Source organism: Lepisosteus platostomus, chromosome 3 (genome assembly GCF_059453375.1).
Source record: "Lepisosteus platostomus isolate fLepPlt1 chromosome 3, fLepPlt1.hap1, whole genome shotgun sequence".
NCBI classification, from domain to species: Eukaryota; Metazoa; Chordata; class Actinopteri; order Semionotiformes; family Lepisosteidae; genus Lepisosteus; species Lepisosteus platostomus.
The window spans coordinates 38,598,995-38,617,775 of NC_142613.1; the positions used below are offsets into that span (position 1 = coordinate 38,598,995).

General features: G+C 34.1%; 1 protein-coding gene across 1 annotated transcript in view; it reads left to right on the plus strand.

Moving 5' to 3' along the window:
* The window catches only part of sntg2 (syntrophin, gamma 2), a 166,213-nt gene that overhangs the window by 50,549 nt on the left and 96,883 nt on the right, over nt 1-18,781 (plus strand). Inside the window, exons 7-8 of the mRNA XM_088623452.1 lie at nt 1,368-1,455; nt 5,412-5,503. Of these exons, the coding sequence (XP_088479578.1) occupies nt 1,368-1,455; nt 5,412-5,503 (180 nt within the window). The remainder of the gene's footprint in view (nt 1-1,367; nt 1,456-5,411; nt 5,504-18,781) is intronic.

The window sequence follows — 18,781 nt, forward strand, 5'->3', positions numbered from 1 at the left end:
TCTTTTTTCTTCTGTTCAGCCAATAACTGATATTTCTGGTACCTATTTTTACATCTTCATGATGATAGTGTTTTTCAGAAATATTTGTAGAGGTTTTTGCCCTTGAGTGCTGCAGCACTTTTGTAATGCATATTATAGCCATAAAGTCCAGAGGTACTCAAATCTAGTCCTGGAGGGATTTTTAAACAAATTTGTTCAGAGTTCTGTTTCTAAACTGAAGCCCTTTCCTTGCTCTAAAACAATTGTCGATTTAAAGAACCTTAGTGTATAAAGCCAGCTGTACTACAGTACTACAGCCACTACGGACTGGAACTGGCCCCATTAATAAAAACAGGGATTCTTTTTTTTATTAACGGTGCAATGCATGTGATAAAATGAGCAGTCTTTAAAAAAATTACAAAATTATTTTTTATTAAAAAAAGCACAAAATTGACATACAATATCATATTGCACAGTCAATCCTATTAAACAGAGCTTTTGAGATGTACCAAAAATAATTTGTTAAATGTGATGATACATTATTAAAACTATGAATTTCTATTTTAAGTAGAAAACAAAACTAAATAATCAGTTTAAGTTAAGTCAGTAGTCCAAGAGTGTTGTTACTGTACTAGAAAGACGTGGGTTGAAATCCCAGTTGGGACGCTGCAGTTTTATTTTTATTTAAGGTACTTTACTTATATTTCTTCAATACTGAACTATATGAATGTCATTTGCTTTAGCTAAATTTCATCCAAATAACCCAATAATAAAGAAACCGTCCTACCCATAATCAGTGCATTTTTGAGACACCTCAAATGCCTCAGCTGGGGTCTGGTCTTGGCCTTGTTTATATTCAAGCAGGACCTAATCAAGCAAATAATATTGCAAATCCTCTTTTACATGAGGTTTAGAAATCACTACTTTGCTCAGTATGTAGCTTGTTCATACACTGTATCCAGTTAAAATAGCTATTACAAACCTGATAGTGTGGTTTCCAGAAATTGGATACTGGCGTTTAAATCTAATTACCTGATACTGTGAAAAAAACAAGCAGTCTGTAATCTAAGAGTGCTCTGTGTAAGAACATATTGTTTATAAACATTCTTATAACTAATTTTTTTCTAATTCTGATACAGAAAGATGGCTGACTCATATTGTTAGAAAAAAAAACATTTAATATGTGTGTGAAATTAAATTTTTGTATTAGAGAATGTGCTAATCGGGACAAATGCAATGATTTTACTCATGCCCTGGTTTTATCATTTGAAACCTTGATGTAAATTGCGAGGTGTTCAGTTTAATGTGATGTCTGGCTCTGTGTATTTCACTTCTGTATTTTGGATGCCTTCCTGCAGTAAACTAGCTGTGATTTATCACACTGACAGGTACATCTTCTGCGGAACGCTGGGGATGAAGTTACCATCACTGTTCAGTACCTCAGGGAAGCTCCATCATTTCTTAAGCTCCCATTAGGTAAGAGAGAGGAATAGTAATGGATAAAGGCTGCAGTAGCATTTCTCCACAATATTTCTATAAATGAGAACCTTCTGGTGTATTTCCTTTGTTTTAGTCCTCATAATCAAACAAACACCATGGATATTTAGGCTGCTACCTTTATTTTTTGAAGGGGGGTGGGCTGGTAGGCTGGTCTATTAACTTCTAAGATTACACAGGAAATAATCCTGTACACATTATTTCCTTTTTCTTCTGCCTAAAATAAGGGATAATTATTGTATTTAATAATATGGTATTATCATGATATACTGTAGAAGGATCAAAAAGTAAAATCTCTTTCTGGCCATCTGTTAGCATAGTATTGAACTTGATTCTTTTCTGATTTATTTTTCTTTGAAATTAGTGTGGTCACGTCCAGTTAAAAGAGTGGCTTACTTTTTTATTTTTATGTCATGTACTGTTTGTATTACTCAGTCCTCTATATTTACTGTTACTCATAGTATTGTTATTCAGTTCTGTAAACAATTATTTATTTGCCATGTAAGGCATGTTTCTGAAGAAATGTAGGATGGGAATCAAATGTTTATTATGGATGGGGGGCTATTCATCATGAAACTTTATCAAAAGAGTAATTTCCAATATTGTATAGTTAGTTTCATATACCTGTAAGTTTAGAATACCAACCAGGGTCCATAATATCATAAATAAAATTATCTTACTAGTAATTGCTCATCATTATGGATGTTCATGTTATAATGGAACAAGTTTGCTTTCTTCATGATGCACTCACGGCATATTAGCACCAATATCAAAGCCAAAAAAACTTCATTGACTGGACAGATTAAGATCTTATATTCTTCCCTCTTAAGTCTTTCCCTTAAGACTGGTTGGTCTTCATTATGCTTCTTATACTGTATCTTAAATATTCAATATTACAGATGTGGTCTAATTCAAGCACTTTTTACGTGACCGTTCTTTATTTTGTTTTGAACATAGCTACAGGTATATGTATGTGTGAGCACGCAATGCATTTTGGATTTGTGCATTGCCTGGATGCTAAATGTAATAGAGTTTTAGTATTGAATAAATGCATATAGTACATTTATCTTCCACCTTAAGTACTACATATGTACTGTACTGTACATGAGTGAATATTGAGTGAAAAATGCTGTTTCTGCAGATATTTGTATTGAGACATTTTGAAATGTTCTATGTCTAAATGTCATTACATCCTAACAGTTTTAATACTGTTTTAGTACAGTTTAGGTTATTGTAGGTAGAAGGAAGTTACACATTATTTTATCATATAAAACTCTTTGTTGTTGTTATTTATCAAATACATGAATTATCCTATTCTAATTAAAAACTACACTTTTCTTTCGAATTGTGTGATACAAACAGTTTAAAGAAACATAACCAGCTAAACAGCACTATAATGGGAAAAATGAATAGTTTCACAAAGACTTTAATAAGCACTTCACATGATGCTATTCTAGATGATTTCTAAACTTCATGCTGATATATCCATACTAAGTTTTCTGCTTAGTAAATATGCCATAAATATTTTTATAAACGCTCCATCTGCTTGCTAAAATTATATAGTTAATATGGTATTTTGAGTGCTGAAAATTGTTTTTGGTTTGTGAAAAATTATGCCCTGCATCCATAATCTGAAATCACTTGTGTGAACATGGAAATGGAACTCTGTATGGTGATTATCGATTTTCGCTTGCTGATTAGGAGTAAATGCTTTCATATGTAAGCAGAACATTATTTTCAACAAACAGAAAATCATTTCCAGCAATTCACTAGAGTAACACAGTAGTGCTGTGGTTAGCATTGCTATCTTCATGGAACATTGTCGTTTCTCCTTGTGAGTTTTCTCCAAGTGCTCTGATTTCCTCCCATAGTCCAAAGACATACTGGTAGATTAATTGGCATCTAGGAAAATTGGCCTTGGTGTAAATGTGTGAGTGTACTGTATGTGTCTGTATGTTTGCTCGGTGATGGACTGATGTCCCATCCAGGCTGTATCATACCTTATGCCTGTTACTTCCCAGAATAGGCTCCAGCCCCCCACGACCCTGAATTGGATGAAGCAATTAGAAAATGGATGGATGAATTATTGCACCTCTCAATCTGCATATATGATAATCAAACACAAGGAAATTAGCTTGACTAGTTAAGGTTCTTTCTCAGACAGAGTATGTTGAGTATTATGACCCGGGGGCAAATATTTTCCAATCTTCAGACAGTTTAATTGAGAATGAAAATTAACACTTCATTCTCTTGGAGGGAAGTTCCTAAAACTGTTAACCACTCTCAAAGGCTCAGCTCAGTAGAAAGTTCCCCCCTGAATGTAGAATATACACAGCCCATTTATAGTTCTTTTACTCAGAAAAAAATAAGAAATTCTGTGTTAGGAATTAATGTTTCTAATGGTCTCAGATTAGAAAGTGTAGAAAGAGAAGGGACAGACCAATTAATGTGCCAGCTGCAGGTAGTTAATATAAGATAAGGTTCACACCACTAATGTGACTTAATGCCATTCTGACTTTATGCCAGTGATACCCAAAGAGGAATTCATAAACAATAACAGCACTCTAGCTTAACACCAGTGTTGGATGATGAGACTTATGCTTTGGTTAATGTCAGTAATATACAATATATGGGGAAGCAGATAAATAAAAATACTGTTAAAACAGGCATTTTATAACAATATACAATTATTGGCCACCTGGGAACAGGATTCCCCAAAAGACAGCACATACTGTAATTGGCAGAGTTCCATCAGGATGAGTTTGGTGTTGTATAGTAGAGACCAGAGGTCTCTCTGCTTTTCTACAAACACTGACTTCTATTATTTGTTGGGCGCCTGAAGGGTCATACAGTCGTAACTGAGAGAAGAAGCATTGCTCCTCCGATTACTTTTAACTTTCCTTGGAGTGCTATGGATCTTTGAACTGACAAATAGAGCTGACAAACTGTAGGTCTGCAGTTAGATATGTCAGAGGAGCATGTCTGTGTGTCTCATTCTCTGTCACGTCGGAAAGGTATATCAGCAAAAATAATTGGTGATTAAAAAAAAAACAGTCCTGGGACTGCAAAAAGCTGTTTTTTATTTCTCCTACAGTACTTCTCAGACAGGAGAATAACTGTCTGAAGTATTCAGTCCCCAGATAGGGTGTCTCTAAGCAATATTGAATGGTGCTTAAAGCATAAATTATTTGCATCTGTGCAGTGGGCACAACAGCAGCAAATGGGCCTCACATTTTGATGCTTAAATCATCACTCTTTGATAGCACAACGATTTATTCTAAATTGAGCCCACTCTTACTATAAACCTAATTATAAATACGCCACAATCATCCTACTAATGAAAGCAAATAGTAAGAATATAGTAAATCTGTCCTAAAACATTAATTCTGCAAACTTTTAATGTTTTACCTGTGCTTTGTTTACAATTTTGTAAATTAGTCTCAGTAAACTTATTCACATAAAAAAATAAAAAATGCATTTAAGATTTTAAAAAAGCCACCTGCCTGCTTAGGATTCAGAAGTACTGTATAATTAGATACAAAATGCTTTCATTGTTTTATGAATAATTAATAGGATTTTTACCAATTCATTTCCTTTGTTCCAAATTGTCCTTTCCTGAATATAGTGCCACTGTGTAACAGATCTTTTAAAAACATTCTATTTGTAGGCTAGCAGCTATTTTATACAAAGCATGAAGCTCAAAGCCTCTTATTGAAAGTAAATTTGGCAATTTTAGAAAAACATGAATACTTTATGAATGAAATATGAGTCCTCACAAAGTATATTTGAAGCTACAAATGCAGAGGTCTAACTATACACTTTGTTCTTCTGAGAAATAAAGAAAAAAATATAAAGTTTCTTTATATTTTTGACAAAGGATAAATGGAATCAAGATTGCAGCTTAACTCCTTCTATATGCTCCTGTATATTTTTAGGTTCTCCAGGACCATCTAGTGACAACAGTAGCAGAACTTCCTCCCCACTCTTTGACAGTGGTTTACATCTAAATGGAAACTCTTCAAATACAGTAAGGCTCATTTAAGTTTTCATCATATTTGAGCTTTTAAATATGTCCCCATGGTTTCTGGGTATCCATCACTGTTTTCTTTTTTCCTATTGCATTTGAGTAAGTCACATACTCAGCTGGGGATAATGCTGCACATTACACAAATCAAAGCATTAAGTTAACCCTTACAAATGCATTGACAGTCTGAAGGACACTGTGAGGACAGATGAGTGCAAAAGGTTTATGGAGCATTGGGAGTCTTCTGGAATTGGTGGAAGATGTACTGGGGCAAAAATGTACAGAAGTGGTGAAGTGTGTCTGAGAGAGGTTTATAAGTAATTTACCTAGGAAACTGGGTGGCAGGGATATTAAAACAGACCAATCCTGGTGGGAGCAGAAAAACATGGATTTAACAAATTCAAAACAAATAAACTCATCTACTCTTAAATGCTTATATTTTAATTTCAGTGGAAAGGACATGAAGCTACTCAACTAACCTGGATATCACAGGAATAACTGAAACAAGGTTATTGTTGGAAATAACACAGAAATCTAAAATGTTGAATACCCCCAATTTCAGAAAGGCAGACTGGAAATATGTTGTGAATTTGGGCTATAAATAAAAATTAACCTACAGACAACTGAAGCAAGAGGGTATGGGAACTTTCAAATGTACTGGATCAACTTTAAAAGGGATCAACTGGAAAAAAGGAATTTATAGGGACTTATCAATGGCTGTATATTATAGACTACCTAATGCACATATGGGCACAAATAGCTTGTTGTATGATGAGTTTAGGAAGGTATGTAGCAAAGGTAACATCTACTTACTATGAGACTTTCCGCACATAATTGGGATATTAGATGGCTGAAAAAGTTTGTTTGCTTTTTAACACAAAAAAACAAACTACATTAGATGCTCTAATTGACTTAATATTCTCAATCAACCGGGATAGAATTAAGATAATTTATCTGTTAGAACTACTGGGGCATTGAGATAATAATTTAGCATCTTTCAATGCTTTAATACACAAGTCTAAAATTAGGCTTTATAGTTTTAGAAAACCAGACTATGAAACTGGAAACAGATGGATACAGAATCAAAAATAGAAATATGGTTATATTTCAAGCACATAATGTTCAAGAATCAAAACAAATTAATTCCTAAAACATTAACATCTAAATCCAGGAAAATATAGCCCAAATGGTTTATGTAGTCATTAAGAAAAGAAGCTCTACAGACTGTATAAATGGGTGTAACGATAGAAAAAAGAGTATCAAAATAGAGCTATTGGAACAGCTGAATAAAGTAAAGAATATCACAATAAAGACAAACATAGTGCAAAATACTTTTTTCCAGTTCTGCAGCTGGAAACAAACTGAAAATACAATACTTTATTAAATAATTTATACCACAAAAAAGGATTAATAATAGAAGGTGATAAAGATATAGTTAACATATGATAGAAAACAAATACAGGACTCCATATTATACATCAGGTTGTGTAACTTTAGTGTAACTTATACAAGGTTCTAGAGAGGTTAGGAATGATAAAAAAAGAACTCTGAAGGTCTTTTCCAGTCTTACTTAAGTAAATAAGGAATGTTACTCATTAGCTCATAACTAGAATGTTTACATTCTCACTTGGAATAGGAAAAATGTCACATTAAAACAAACCACAAAGAGGGGCATGGAACTGAACCAGGAAACTACAGCTCAATTAGCCTTTTTCATATTACTGGTAAAAATATGAAAACGATAGACCTAAATTAGAAGAATACTTGACATGTGAAGAAACAACCAACATGGGACTAGAAGGGGATGGTCTTGTTTAATTCCTAGAATTCTTTAACAAGCAACAAGGACATTGGTTAACATTAATTTATAAGAACAGTATGTTATCTGAAGGAGTATAACCTCTAACTTGGTAGATGCGAGTAGTGGTTTGCTACAAAGAACCATTTTAGGCCTTTTGCTCTTGCTGATCTTTATTAGTGATATAGATTCTAAAAATGGGTATAGTTAGCAAACACAAACAGGGGTACGGGAGTTACAAAGACTTTTTACAAAAATCATGCACTGATACTTGGAGAATGACAAATACAGTAAGTGCAAAGTGACACAAACTGGTACTAGGACATGCACGATACATATTATACTGTATGTGATCTTCTGAGCTGCAGAATAATATACAGGAAAGGAATGACAAAAAATATTTAAAAAAACAAAAGACTTGGCATCACCTCCCATACGAACAAATTATGAAAGTTAAGATATAAAACACCTTTTTATAACTCACTGAGCAATACCGAGTAAAATTGTGTTAACAGTATACTTTACTTTTTTGTGAACAGTTTGGTATGTAATAATTAACTAGGAAAATGGCCTCAAAAAGAGTTCAAAGAGCAGCAACAAAATTCCGAGGTATTATAGATAGTTCAACCTAGGGGACTGTTTCACATTCAGTAGTGAAGGAAGGACGAAGGGTCATAATTGGAAACTTAAGAGGAATTAATTTAAGACTGAATGAATAGAAAACACATCGTTATTAAAAGTAGTGAGTATCTACAACAGCCTTCTCAGTGACGAGGATGAGGCCTAAATTCTAGGCACCTTTAAGAAACAGATAGATAAAATGTTAGGATTCTTTCACTTATCTACTAAACATGCAAATGAGCAAGACTGGGCAAATGCCCCATTTTCATTTGAAGACCTTTCTAATGTTGTTTCCTTTGCACTTATTTTTAAGTCAATTGCAAGAAGCAGAAAGCAGCCTAGTAACTATGGATAATGATTATTACTGAGGTACTGTATGTAGACTATAATAGTATACTGTATGTGCAACCAATTTTCAAAGGAGTTGCCACTGTGATTTTTTTTCAAGTACAACCTGAGAACAAGTTGCAGCTGGATTACATTTTCAATATCACATTTGGGTTGAAAAATGGTAATATCCACACAAGGTTTTGTCTTTTTAATAAGATTTTCATGATGATGTTCCGTGCTTATTGTGACCAACCTCCACATTTAGACCACAGTACTGAATCTCCCCTGCTTATCTAACATTGCTGTTGAGGCTCTAACATACAAATAAGAGAGAAAAAAAGAAAAACTATAATGCCATAAAAACATTACATCATATATATGACATTGTTGCATAATTAATTATTTATATAGTAGGTATAATCCCTATTAACCATTTAAACATCTTATTATTATTATTATTAAAAGAATGTAACGGTTGTTTGCAAGTTTGTAGTCAGATGTTCCTTTGGAATCTAAACACCTATCAGAAACATAATTAATTCTGTTTCTTTTACTAAATTAATATACAGCTAGTCTATAATATGCTAAATGTTTTGACACCATGGAGTCAGTAACTTTTCCAGTTCCTGCCGTAATTATTTTATATTGAATGACTGCTCTATGACTGACAAGTTTAAGTGTCCAGGTAGAAATTAAACAGTAATACATAATTTGTGACTAAATGTAAATTGGAACTGTCAGTTGTTTCATAATCTGAGGTGGTTATGTAATGGCAGCAGTCATGGATGATGGTGCTGATATTTGAAATTATTTTTTAGATAACATATTATTAATACCTGCAAATGAGTTGTCAAATCTTATTGTGTTAAATTTATTTCCATAATACATAGTTCAATGAGTGTGTCATTTAGCTTTCTTTAATTAATAAATTTGAGTTGATATGTAAATCTGGCTGTGTACTCGCTGACATCTAACATCTTTATCATGCTGTGCAACCTGAGGATACCTAATCGTTTTCTTGATTTGCTCCTGTGTTGGTGCTGGAAGTTAAGTGTGTTCATTCAAAAAATGAAAACAAAATGAGGATGAGGATGGGATCAGGATGACAGACAGAGGGGCGTGACAACGGTGGTCCAGTGCTTGGGGGGAGTGTTGCAAGCGAACAAGTCTAAGGAGTCCAAGGGGGAAATCCAGGGCGTAGTCCAGGGTCCAGGTACCGGGAAACCATCCAAGATAGACGAAGTTAAAATTGGAAACAAGATCTGGAACAGGGAATTAAAAACAAGATAATGAGGCCAGGCGCCGTTCTGAAGCCTATGCCATTGGTAGGCGGGCTTCCAGGCGTCCATCTTCCAATGCTGAGCCAGGAATAGTGGGAGCGTCAGGCTTAAATAATGACCGACTAAACAGGGGGCAGGTGCACGTAATAAACTAAAATACCAAAGGGTTTGAGCACCATTAAGAGGAGGGATGATGATCGTGACAATGCTCCTGCATCAGAACTGCATTTAAAATTTTCTTGCCATCAGAAAGAAGCATTAAATACGTTTTGTACATTTGACAAAGAAAATATTTTGTTTCAGTGTATAATTTTATGCATAATTATTTTTCATGGTTACTATGGTACAGACAAAATGAAAAACAGTATTAAACTTCACATTTAGCATTTTAAATGTTTGCACTTTAATTACCCTATGCTGTTTGAATTGAATAATTGGAAGTAACTACATTTCTTTATGGCCACTTTTTCAGATGTACTCTTAAATCTGCATATCACAAAGTATTCATTAAAGTCTTGCTGCTTACTTTGCTTACTTTGGGCATTTTATTAACTAAAACAGTTACAATTAATATCTAATGTTGGTTTACGGTTACTTTTAAATCTTTAAGCACTAAAACCTCAAAAGCTTTTATACTACAGTATGCCGCCTTCAAATACATTTGAATTTGGAATTTGTAACAGCAAAATGCAGGAAAAGTGTAATTTGAAGGGAGAAGAAACAATATCTGTCGTGTCTGTGCAACTGGATACAATGTAGAGAGATAGGGGAATACCAAACAAAAAGATGAATCCCAGGATGGCACCCAACCCATTATACAGTTTGTACATTGTTGACTTGCCGTTTACCATTACCAACAATAACAATTGGTGTAAGTCTTACTATCAATATAAATATATTCTGTTCAATGTTTACAGAGTAGTCAAAACCCTATGTACTGTACATGTTTCTGCAGTTTCATATCAAGAGTAACATACTTTTGGAAAGTTGTGCCATTTCTACATCACAAACACGGTGAAAACAATATGCGTTTAACCTCGGAATGCTTACTGACATGGTGTTGTATTCCATGTATACAAAAGACAGAACATGGCTCCTTTAGATTATTTTAAGATTATTTTATTTAAGAGGAATGTGATGATATTCTACTATTTTTAAATGCTACTTTGCATGGGACAATATTATTTTTATTATGCAAAATATGAATATAGCAGGCGACATTGTTCACAAATTCTACACTTACAGCAAGTCTCTACAATCAATCAAAGTTTATTTATCAAATGCACAACAACACAACATGCAGCAGTAGTTGCTGGCAATGAAATGTCTTTTCTACAAGCTCACCAGGGTGCTTATAAGAGTTTTTTAAATTCTTTAATGAACTGTACCCTTACATTTGACTTCACTATTTATTCTCTGTACCCCTAATTCCGTAATAGCCCTGCTTTCCCATGAATAAGAAGTGTAGAGTCCTTTCACAATAAAACTACAACAAATCTATTTAATTAACACCTAGATGCGAGAGAACACATTTAAGACTTACACCCCATTAAAATAAGCAATTCCTTCATTTCAGTTCTCTTTACTCCCCAGGATATCTGAAAATTCACTATTGCATACTAAAAGCTCTAATACTGAATTATTTTATTATTAATTTTAATTATTTAAGAATTATTAAATTAACTAATAAAAAAGATATACAGTACATAAGAGGTTTTTTTTATCAATAAACACATGTATTAATGAACTTCATTCTAATAAATGTGGGTGACTAGAAAGCATTTTAGTTCAATATTACAATAATTTTCCAAAAAAAGTGACAAAGTGACTGATGCATAAATTCATTATGTAGTGACAATATTTCCATAATTTGATGCAGTGTCCCACTTAGTCCACTACTAATTTGCTTAAACCCTACAGCTTAAAATGGCCTCTGGTGGTAGATAAGCTATAACTTCCAGCCTCTCTACTGCCACAGTTTAAATAAGGCCCCTTAAATTTTTGGGATTTGTACACCCCTGTAGTCTGGTGTTCAAATAATCACATTTAGAGCTTAGAACCAATTTCCATGCTAGATATTGGTACTGTAGATTTTTAGCTTTGTTCTTGATCATTTTTTTCTTGAAATGGCATTAATCAACAGGAGATGATCTCCTGGACCTTGCTAAGCAGTAATTTGGAACACAGCTGTGTACTTTGGATGTTCATTGCAATTGACCCATTAAAATTTCTTTTCAATATCAAGCACTATTTTATCTGAACAGAAATACAGAGCCTCACAAGTGTATTCATTCAGAATGAGTTACAGATTTTAACATAAAACATTTTTTGCATGAAACAATTCGAAAAATATTGTACTGTAAATGTAATATCACTCTCCATAGAAAAGTGTTATTTGGGATAATTAATTATACATACCTCCAAGTATGCATTCAAATAAAACATTAAAGAAAAATAATTCACAATGGTGCAGTGATTAGCATTGCTACCTCACAGTAATGGGACCCTGTGTTCCATTCCTGACATGGGGTGCTATCTGCATCGAGTTCATGTGTTCATGTGTTCATACGTATCAACTATGCTAGGAAGAGGAAACAAATCACAGAGAATCAAGAGAAAACTGTAAATCCAGACTAAACAACTTAGAGATCTCTGACACAAACTGGCATGTTTAGAATAGAAAATGTCAAAAACTACCATTCTACAGTATGTCCCCTACATTCATGACTGGATTCCAAGAAAGAATCCTTTTTGAGGGCAAATGACAAAAAGAGGCTTACAAGATTGCTAAGCTACATATGAATGATAATTACTTTTCTTATGGTCAGATTAAATGTAATTCGAGCTTTTTGGACATGCTCATGAATGCTACTTTATGTCTGTCATAAAAATTGCAAAGCTCATGTTGTGAAAAAAACTCATCATACAGTGAAATATGACTGGGTTGGTTTTCCATCTATTGGTTGTGGAGTCCTTGTTAAGAATTAACTTTAACAAGTACCAGAATATTTGGCCAAAACACCTAATTCATTCTGCCAATAACCTCAAATTTTAGTTGAAAATGAACATTGTGACATGACAATAATTCAAAGCACACATCCAGCTTGACAAAGAAATGGTTAATTGCATGCAAAATAAATATATCTCCAGATCTCGGCCCAATTGAATATTTGCAATTTGAACTCAAGATGACAGTTTACTAAAACAAAGGGTCTGAATTCTGTCTAGAGGAATTGTTAAGACCTTCCCTGACGTGCCAGAATCTCATAGCACACTGCAGAAGGTGTAGTTTCAGTGTAAAAGATGTCAGCGATGACAGAGATGGATATAAAAAAATACTAACCACAGGGACATTAATAAATATGCTTCTGTTTTTGGAACCATTTCATAAGACTTGGCTCTATGCAATGGCTATTAAGATTGTTTTTTGTTCCTCTTTCTTTGGAGGTATGAATACATTTGGAATGCATTGTATTCTTACAGTATGTCTTCCCATTCCTCTATAAAAAGACTGCACTCTAATCATAACAATTTTCATTAACCTCAGAGTGCAAAACAGAGAACGGGTGAAGATATCTTGGAATCTTGTTTTAATTTCTTCATTCAATATTTCTAACTTCTTCTATAATAATAATAATAATAATAATAATAATAATAATAATAATAATAATAATAATAATTGCTTACACTTATTTAGCGCTTTTCTGGACACTCCACTCAAAGTGCTTTACAGGTAATGGGGACTCCCCTCCACCACCACCAATGTGCAGCATCCACCTGCTGGTTCTATGGGAACCAACATTCATTTCACATAGCACAAACACTTAAGCTGGTTTCATATACAACACTTTCAATTTTAAAAGCGCTAGAAAAAGGTTTGTTGTTTAAATACTGTATGGTTAAGCCAGTTGTCTAAATGAAAATTAATCTTAATGATCATCTTCCAGATGAAAGAATCAGAGTTACAGCATTTTCTGAAAGGAAATGTTTTTATTTTTGAAATTTCCAGGAGCTAGTTTATCAAATATTTCTGCCTCAATAAACAAAAACATTTAGATTTGCATGACAGACTGACTGAGAATTCAGAAAGTCTTACACAACTGCATTGTTCCCATGACAACCAAGGTTACTGGTCCCCTGAGATCTCAGGCCACAGTGGGGTTTTAAAGGCTCCTTCAGGACAACTGCAGATCAGCCAGTCTACTGTTATAAAATTTGTACATTTATTGCTTCTTGTACTGGATACAAATTCTTCTATCAACTGTATTACTTTAAATCAACAGCAAATTGTTTTTTATAGCCGTTTTTTTTTCCTTCACTTTTCTCCTTTACTCTCTGGGGATAAACATCCCTTTTTGCCCCCTCATTTTGATCTCCAGAATAAACAATTACATAATTTTCTTATTATTTTTAATGGTGACCTTGTCAGGGGAAACACTGTTGTCAAAAACAAAACAATTTGTTTTAAAATCAAAGCTCTACCTTCAGGTGCTAGTTCTCTACCTTCCCAATGTTTAAACCTTCCTTCCAGTGTCTGTTCTGTTTCTTTCTCCTGTCTTTTACACCATAACCTTGAGACCCAAAATCTTAATAGTCATTCTGAACTTATATTGAAACTCCTTTCCAGCTACAAAGATCTTCAACTGCCTCCAGGGCTGTTTATATTGAATTTAAATCCAGATGAATTAGGGGGATATCAAATGCTACACGTTTATGCTTACCAATTCTTAAGCCTTGTATGAGAGGTTCTAAAGCTCAATGGACCACCCTTTTGAACTCTGCATAGCAGATACAACATAGTTGTATCTCAACTATATTAAAACAGGTTACGTAAACACTTAATCTTCCTTTATGAATAAAGCAGCTTTACCCAGGTTAAAAGTCCATCTACCAAAATGTGCAAACATAGTGATGTGACATTCTATCATGTTTTTTTTCTAGGCCTAAATGTAGGAAGGAAAAAACTACCCTTTTCACCTCAATACCCCCTTGCATCTCTAATCAAAATCATACTCATCCCTCAGCCTCCATCCTGGTACAGAACGTGTGATCCACATAAATAATCTTTAATGCTCTTTTCATGCGTAACAGCAAAAGTTTACTAAATGGTTTATAATCAGTATTCAATTAAGTTATTGGCCTTTTTATAAATGAGTAACACTACCCCAATCTTAATACTCTCCGATAGGTTACCTACTGTTTTACATTCTTTAAACATGTACTGTATTAAAATTAAGACCCACTATAGACTACAACCTGCTAATAAAATTATAATGGAAACCCATCATGAGCTGGTATTTTTTCCTCAGTTTAAGTTTTTAATAATTTAAAAATTAATCTTCCATAAAATCTACACTATTCCACAGGTTCTGATATGCATTTCACCTTTTCAGCACTGTTCAGCAGAGCACTCTGCACAATTATTTTCTTATCACACACACATTTCTATAGAATTTCCACTATAACATTTTTTCCCCATTGAAGATACTACATCCCCCCTTTCCTTATTTAGAACAGTAATATGTTCATTTTTACCTACAATCTTCTCAAAATAATTAGCACACTTTTACCCTACTTTTAAATAAATCTTGTTTACTCTTTTTATTAATTACTGTAGAGTCTCAAGTTCTTTCTTCACCTCATTTATGAAATCCCATTCTTGTTCTTGAAAATATAATCTTCTATTTTTTAGGTTCTGAACAAACCTTTTTTTCCTTTGCATTCATCTACTTCCTCCTTTTCCTTAAAAAAATGTTTTTTTTTACCCAATCCCACCATTGAGCCTTAGAGTCAAAGAAGTCCTTTAAGGACCCAGACCTCCAATTTTCATATTTAACTTTAAGTTCATCTTCTATCTCTAGACTGCATAGAATAGTATTTCTATACCCCCCCCCCCCCCCCCCTTTGTATTCCTTCTTGCAGATTAAAAACAGACTTCAAAATCTTCTGATAAAAAAAAACACTGGAACCAAATAACTTGATACACACTATCCATTCTTAAAGGGAAAATTAACACCCCAGATCTGAACCCCCCTGTCTTTCAGCCCACAAAAGGAATTAGACACTTTAAAATCCTCTACAATTCTCTTTAATAACCCAGAGGTCTGATCTTACCAAAGTTGATATGACCTTGTTCTACTGTATCTGTGTCAGGAATCACACAATTCAGACCACCTCTTCCTCCTATTAGTGCACTGCATCTCAATAAATGTTAGTGGGAGCATAGGTATTCAATGTCATTGCTCTCCCCATAAACAATATATTCACTCTCAGCAATCTTCCACATTCCACAAGTGAGCAATTCTTTATTACAAAATTATTAATACAGACAATTCATCTGCTCTGCTCACATTAGAGCCACTCCAATCAGTTGACCCCTCCAGCCAAAGCTACTCCCACTCTACATAAGATGTCATATTCCTTTTGTTGCAATATCTGCATCCACTGTTCTCAGATATTTCAACAATTTGTGCATTACTCATGTTCTGAATCCCTCTTGCATTAGTTAGAATGGACAACAGCATTATAATCCATAAAACCTGTCACTTAATTTTAAAACAACCCATACATCTCAAAATGTCAATGACCAATTAATTCTCAGTTTTAAAGCTGAATAAGGCATCTCACACACTAGGAACAGGACTCATCACCAATTCACCAGTCCACTTTATCCCTAGTTTATTCCTCACAACACCATTTTTTTAAAGATACCTCTGTTGAGCCATTATTTTCATTTTCAGACTCTGAAATTACTTTATTCTCCTACCTCTCATCCACAGGTCAGACAGAGGCTCTTCACGGATCAGTCCTCTTTCCTCAACTTCATTCCCTGTCATCATGTTGTCTGCTTCTTCGGATTCTTTTGATCATTTAATCTTTTTCACTTTATTCCTGAACAGTTGAGGGCAATTCATATATATGTGAAAAATATCTCACAAACTATTTTGTTAGTACACGATTCAAATTCACATCTAGTCTCAGCACAATGTCTACAATACACAAACCACTGCCAAATGTCCCATCTCGACCACAGTGTCTACATAACATAGGCTGGTTCTCATAAAAATGATCCTTTCTTACCCCTTTAAATAATCAGGATGGAGAGATGTTTGACCCTTCCCATCCCCATATCCCTAGTGATCTATGTGCAATTTTACAACTTCTCTTCTCAATCCTGTCCATACAGATGCAGCCATTCAAAATGGGTGGGGTATTTCGCGGTATACCCCGGTGGGCGTGTCGCATCAAAACGCAGTATCACGCGGTATATCGTGTCATTTGACGTCATGCCGGAAAGTATCCGGCATCACCTTGTAAAACCGCCAGGAGGAGCCAATAAAGCTTAACCTCTCATGTACAGCATTTGAGCTTTTAAATTTAAACTGTGTATTATAGCATGTTAATCATCAGTCATTCAAATGTTGGTATATTTTATGAAAGCAAGATTGCTCAGTTGGACAAAAGTACACAACCTACCTTTATCAGAAATATTTATGCATCAAAGCCTTTACCGAAGATATTACTAATAGTATTAATAATGAAGTATTACGCTGGTCCACATTCTTTCTAACCGTCATTTTAAATGAAAATACTTTTAGTTTTTTCTTTGACAAACACCACAGCATTTCGTAGATCTAACTAACGAGGACAGGACATTAGCTAGCCATTACGATAAAGGAATGACTTTTTTTGCTAATTTCTTTAGCACATTTGTACAAGCACTTGAAATCTGTCCAAGCCCTACTTTGTCAGGCATTTTCTTTTACTGCAACGGACATAAAAACTCCCTTGCTTTTAACAGAGCGTTTCATAATTTCTAACTACGAAAATTATTTAAACTGCGACACTTATCACTCAACCAGAGTTCAAAATATCACAAGGATCCTCAAGAGCACATCAAAGACTATATTATATAGATACTTGTATCAGATACATGAGAATCCAGGCTTTTTTATCAACGCTTTCTTTTCCGTATACCAGATATTATGGAACCACTTCAGAAGGGTGTCAGCCAGTCAGATTCCAGGAATTGGTACTTTAAAGAAAAAATACAAACCGGTATTCCATTTCTCCCTAAACATTTTAAGCATTGAAGTCTTTAACTAACGTGAAATAGCGTGTAAAAAAGTGGTAGTTTTAAGCTTTTCTGCTAATATAATATGGAATCGCGTATCTAAAGAAATTAATAATGATATAATTATATTCATGTACCACAACACAAGCCGGAATCCAGCCGGAGCCATGACTTTTTTTTTTAACAAACATTTCTTTGAAAAAATAAAACGTTTCCCTGGGTCAGGAATTAAATAAAACTTCACTCGCATCAAACAAATTTTTATTTCTAAATATCACAACATGATCGAATTTAAGTCATTTTAATATCAATGAATAGTCACCTATGCGTTACAATATAAACATTTATATTGATTTAAATCATGTTTTGATTTAAATCGCAAACGCGTGTTTAAATATATGTGTTTTTTGATTCACAATCAGACAAATGCAACATAAATTGATATCTTTGTCTTCTAAGTATCTTAATAAACTTTCAGCATAGCTTTCTCCCCATTTAGATTTATTTTTCTTGGGATCTTGGGATCAAACGTGGAAAGATTAGATTGTAATCGTTTTTATTTTTTAAATACATTTTAGAAAAGTGTTATGTATACTAAAAAGCTGTACACCACCTGCTATAAAGATACATATTGTAATACTTTCGGGTTCGGATAGGACAGACACTAGAACTCAGACTTGCGGAGTTAAAGCAAGTTAAAGCCTTGATTTTATATATCACCTTAAAAAGTGGCATCTCAAAGCAAAGTAATTACCCAACACTGATTGTACCCATCTGTCATGCTAATAAAGCACCTTGAATTTAACTGATTTGAGAGGGGGGGGGGGAGGGCGAGCGAGAGAGCACAGCCAGGACAGACAGGCAAAAAAGATACACTCCACAGATATTCACAACATCGACATATCATTAAAAAACGTTTGTACACATTGTTTAATTATTACTTTTTTTTCAGGAAGTTAAAAAAAATTGAATTTATTATCCAATCTCTCGAAATAAAATTATTTTTCAAGTGTAGTGGCAAGGCTTATTAATAAGGCAGAATTACGTGTTTCTGAGCTTTCCCAAATTAGGCCTCATTTCTCTGTTCATCTCTGTGGTGCAGCCACAGAGAAACCATGCAGGCTGATTTAGGGTTCCTTTGATAAAAGACAGCTCCCAAAGGGGGATGCACTTAGCTA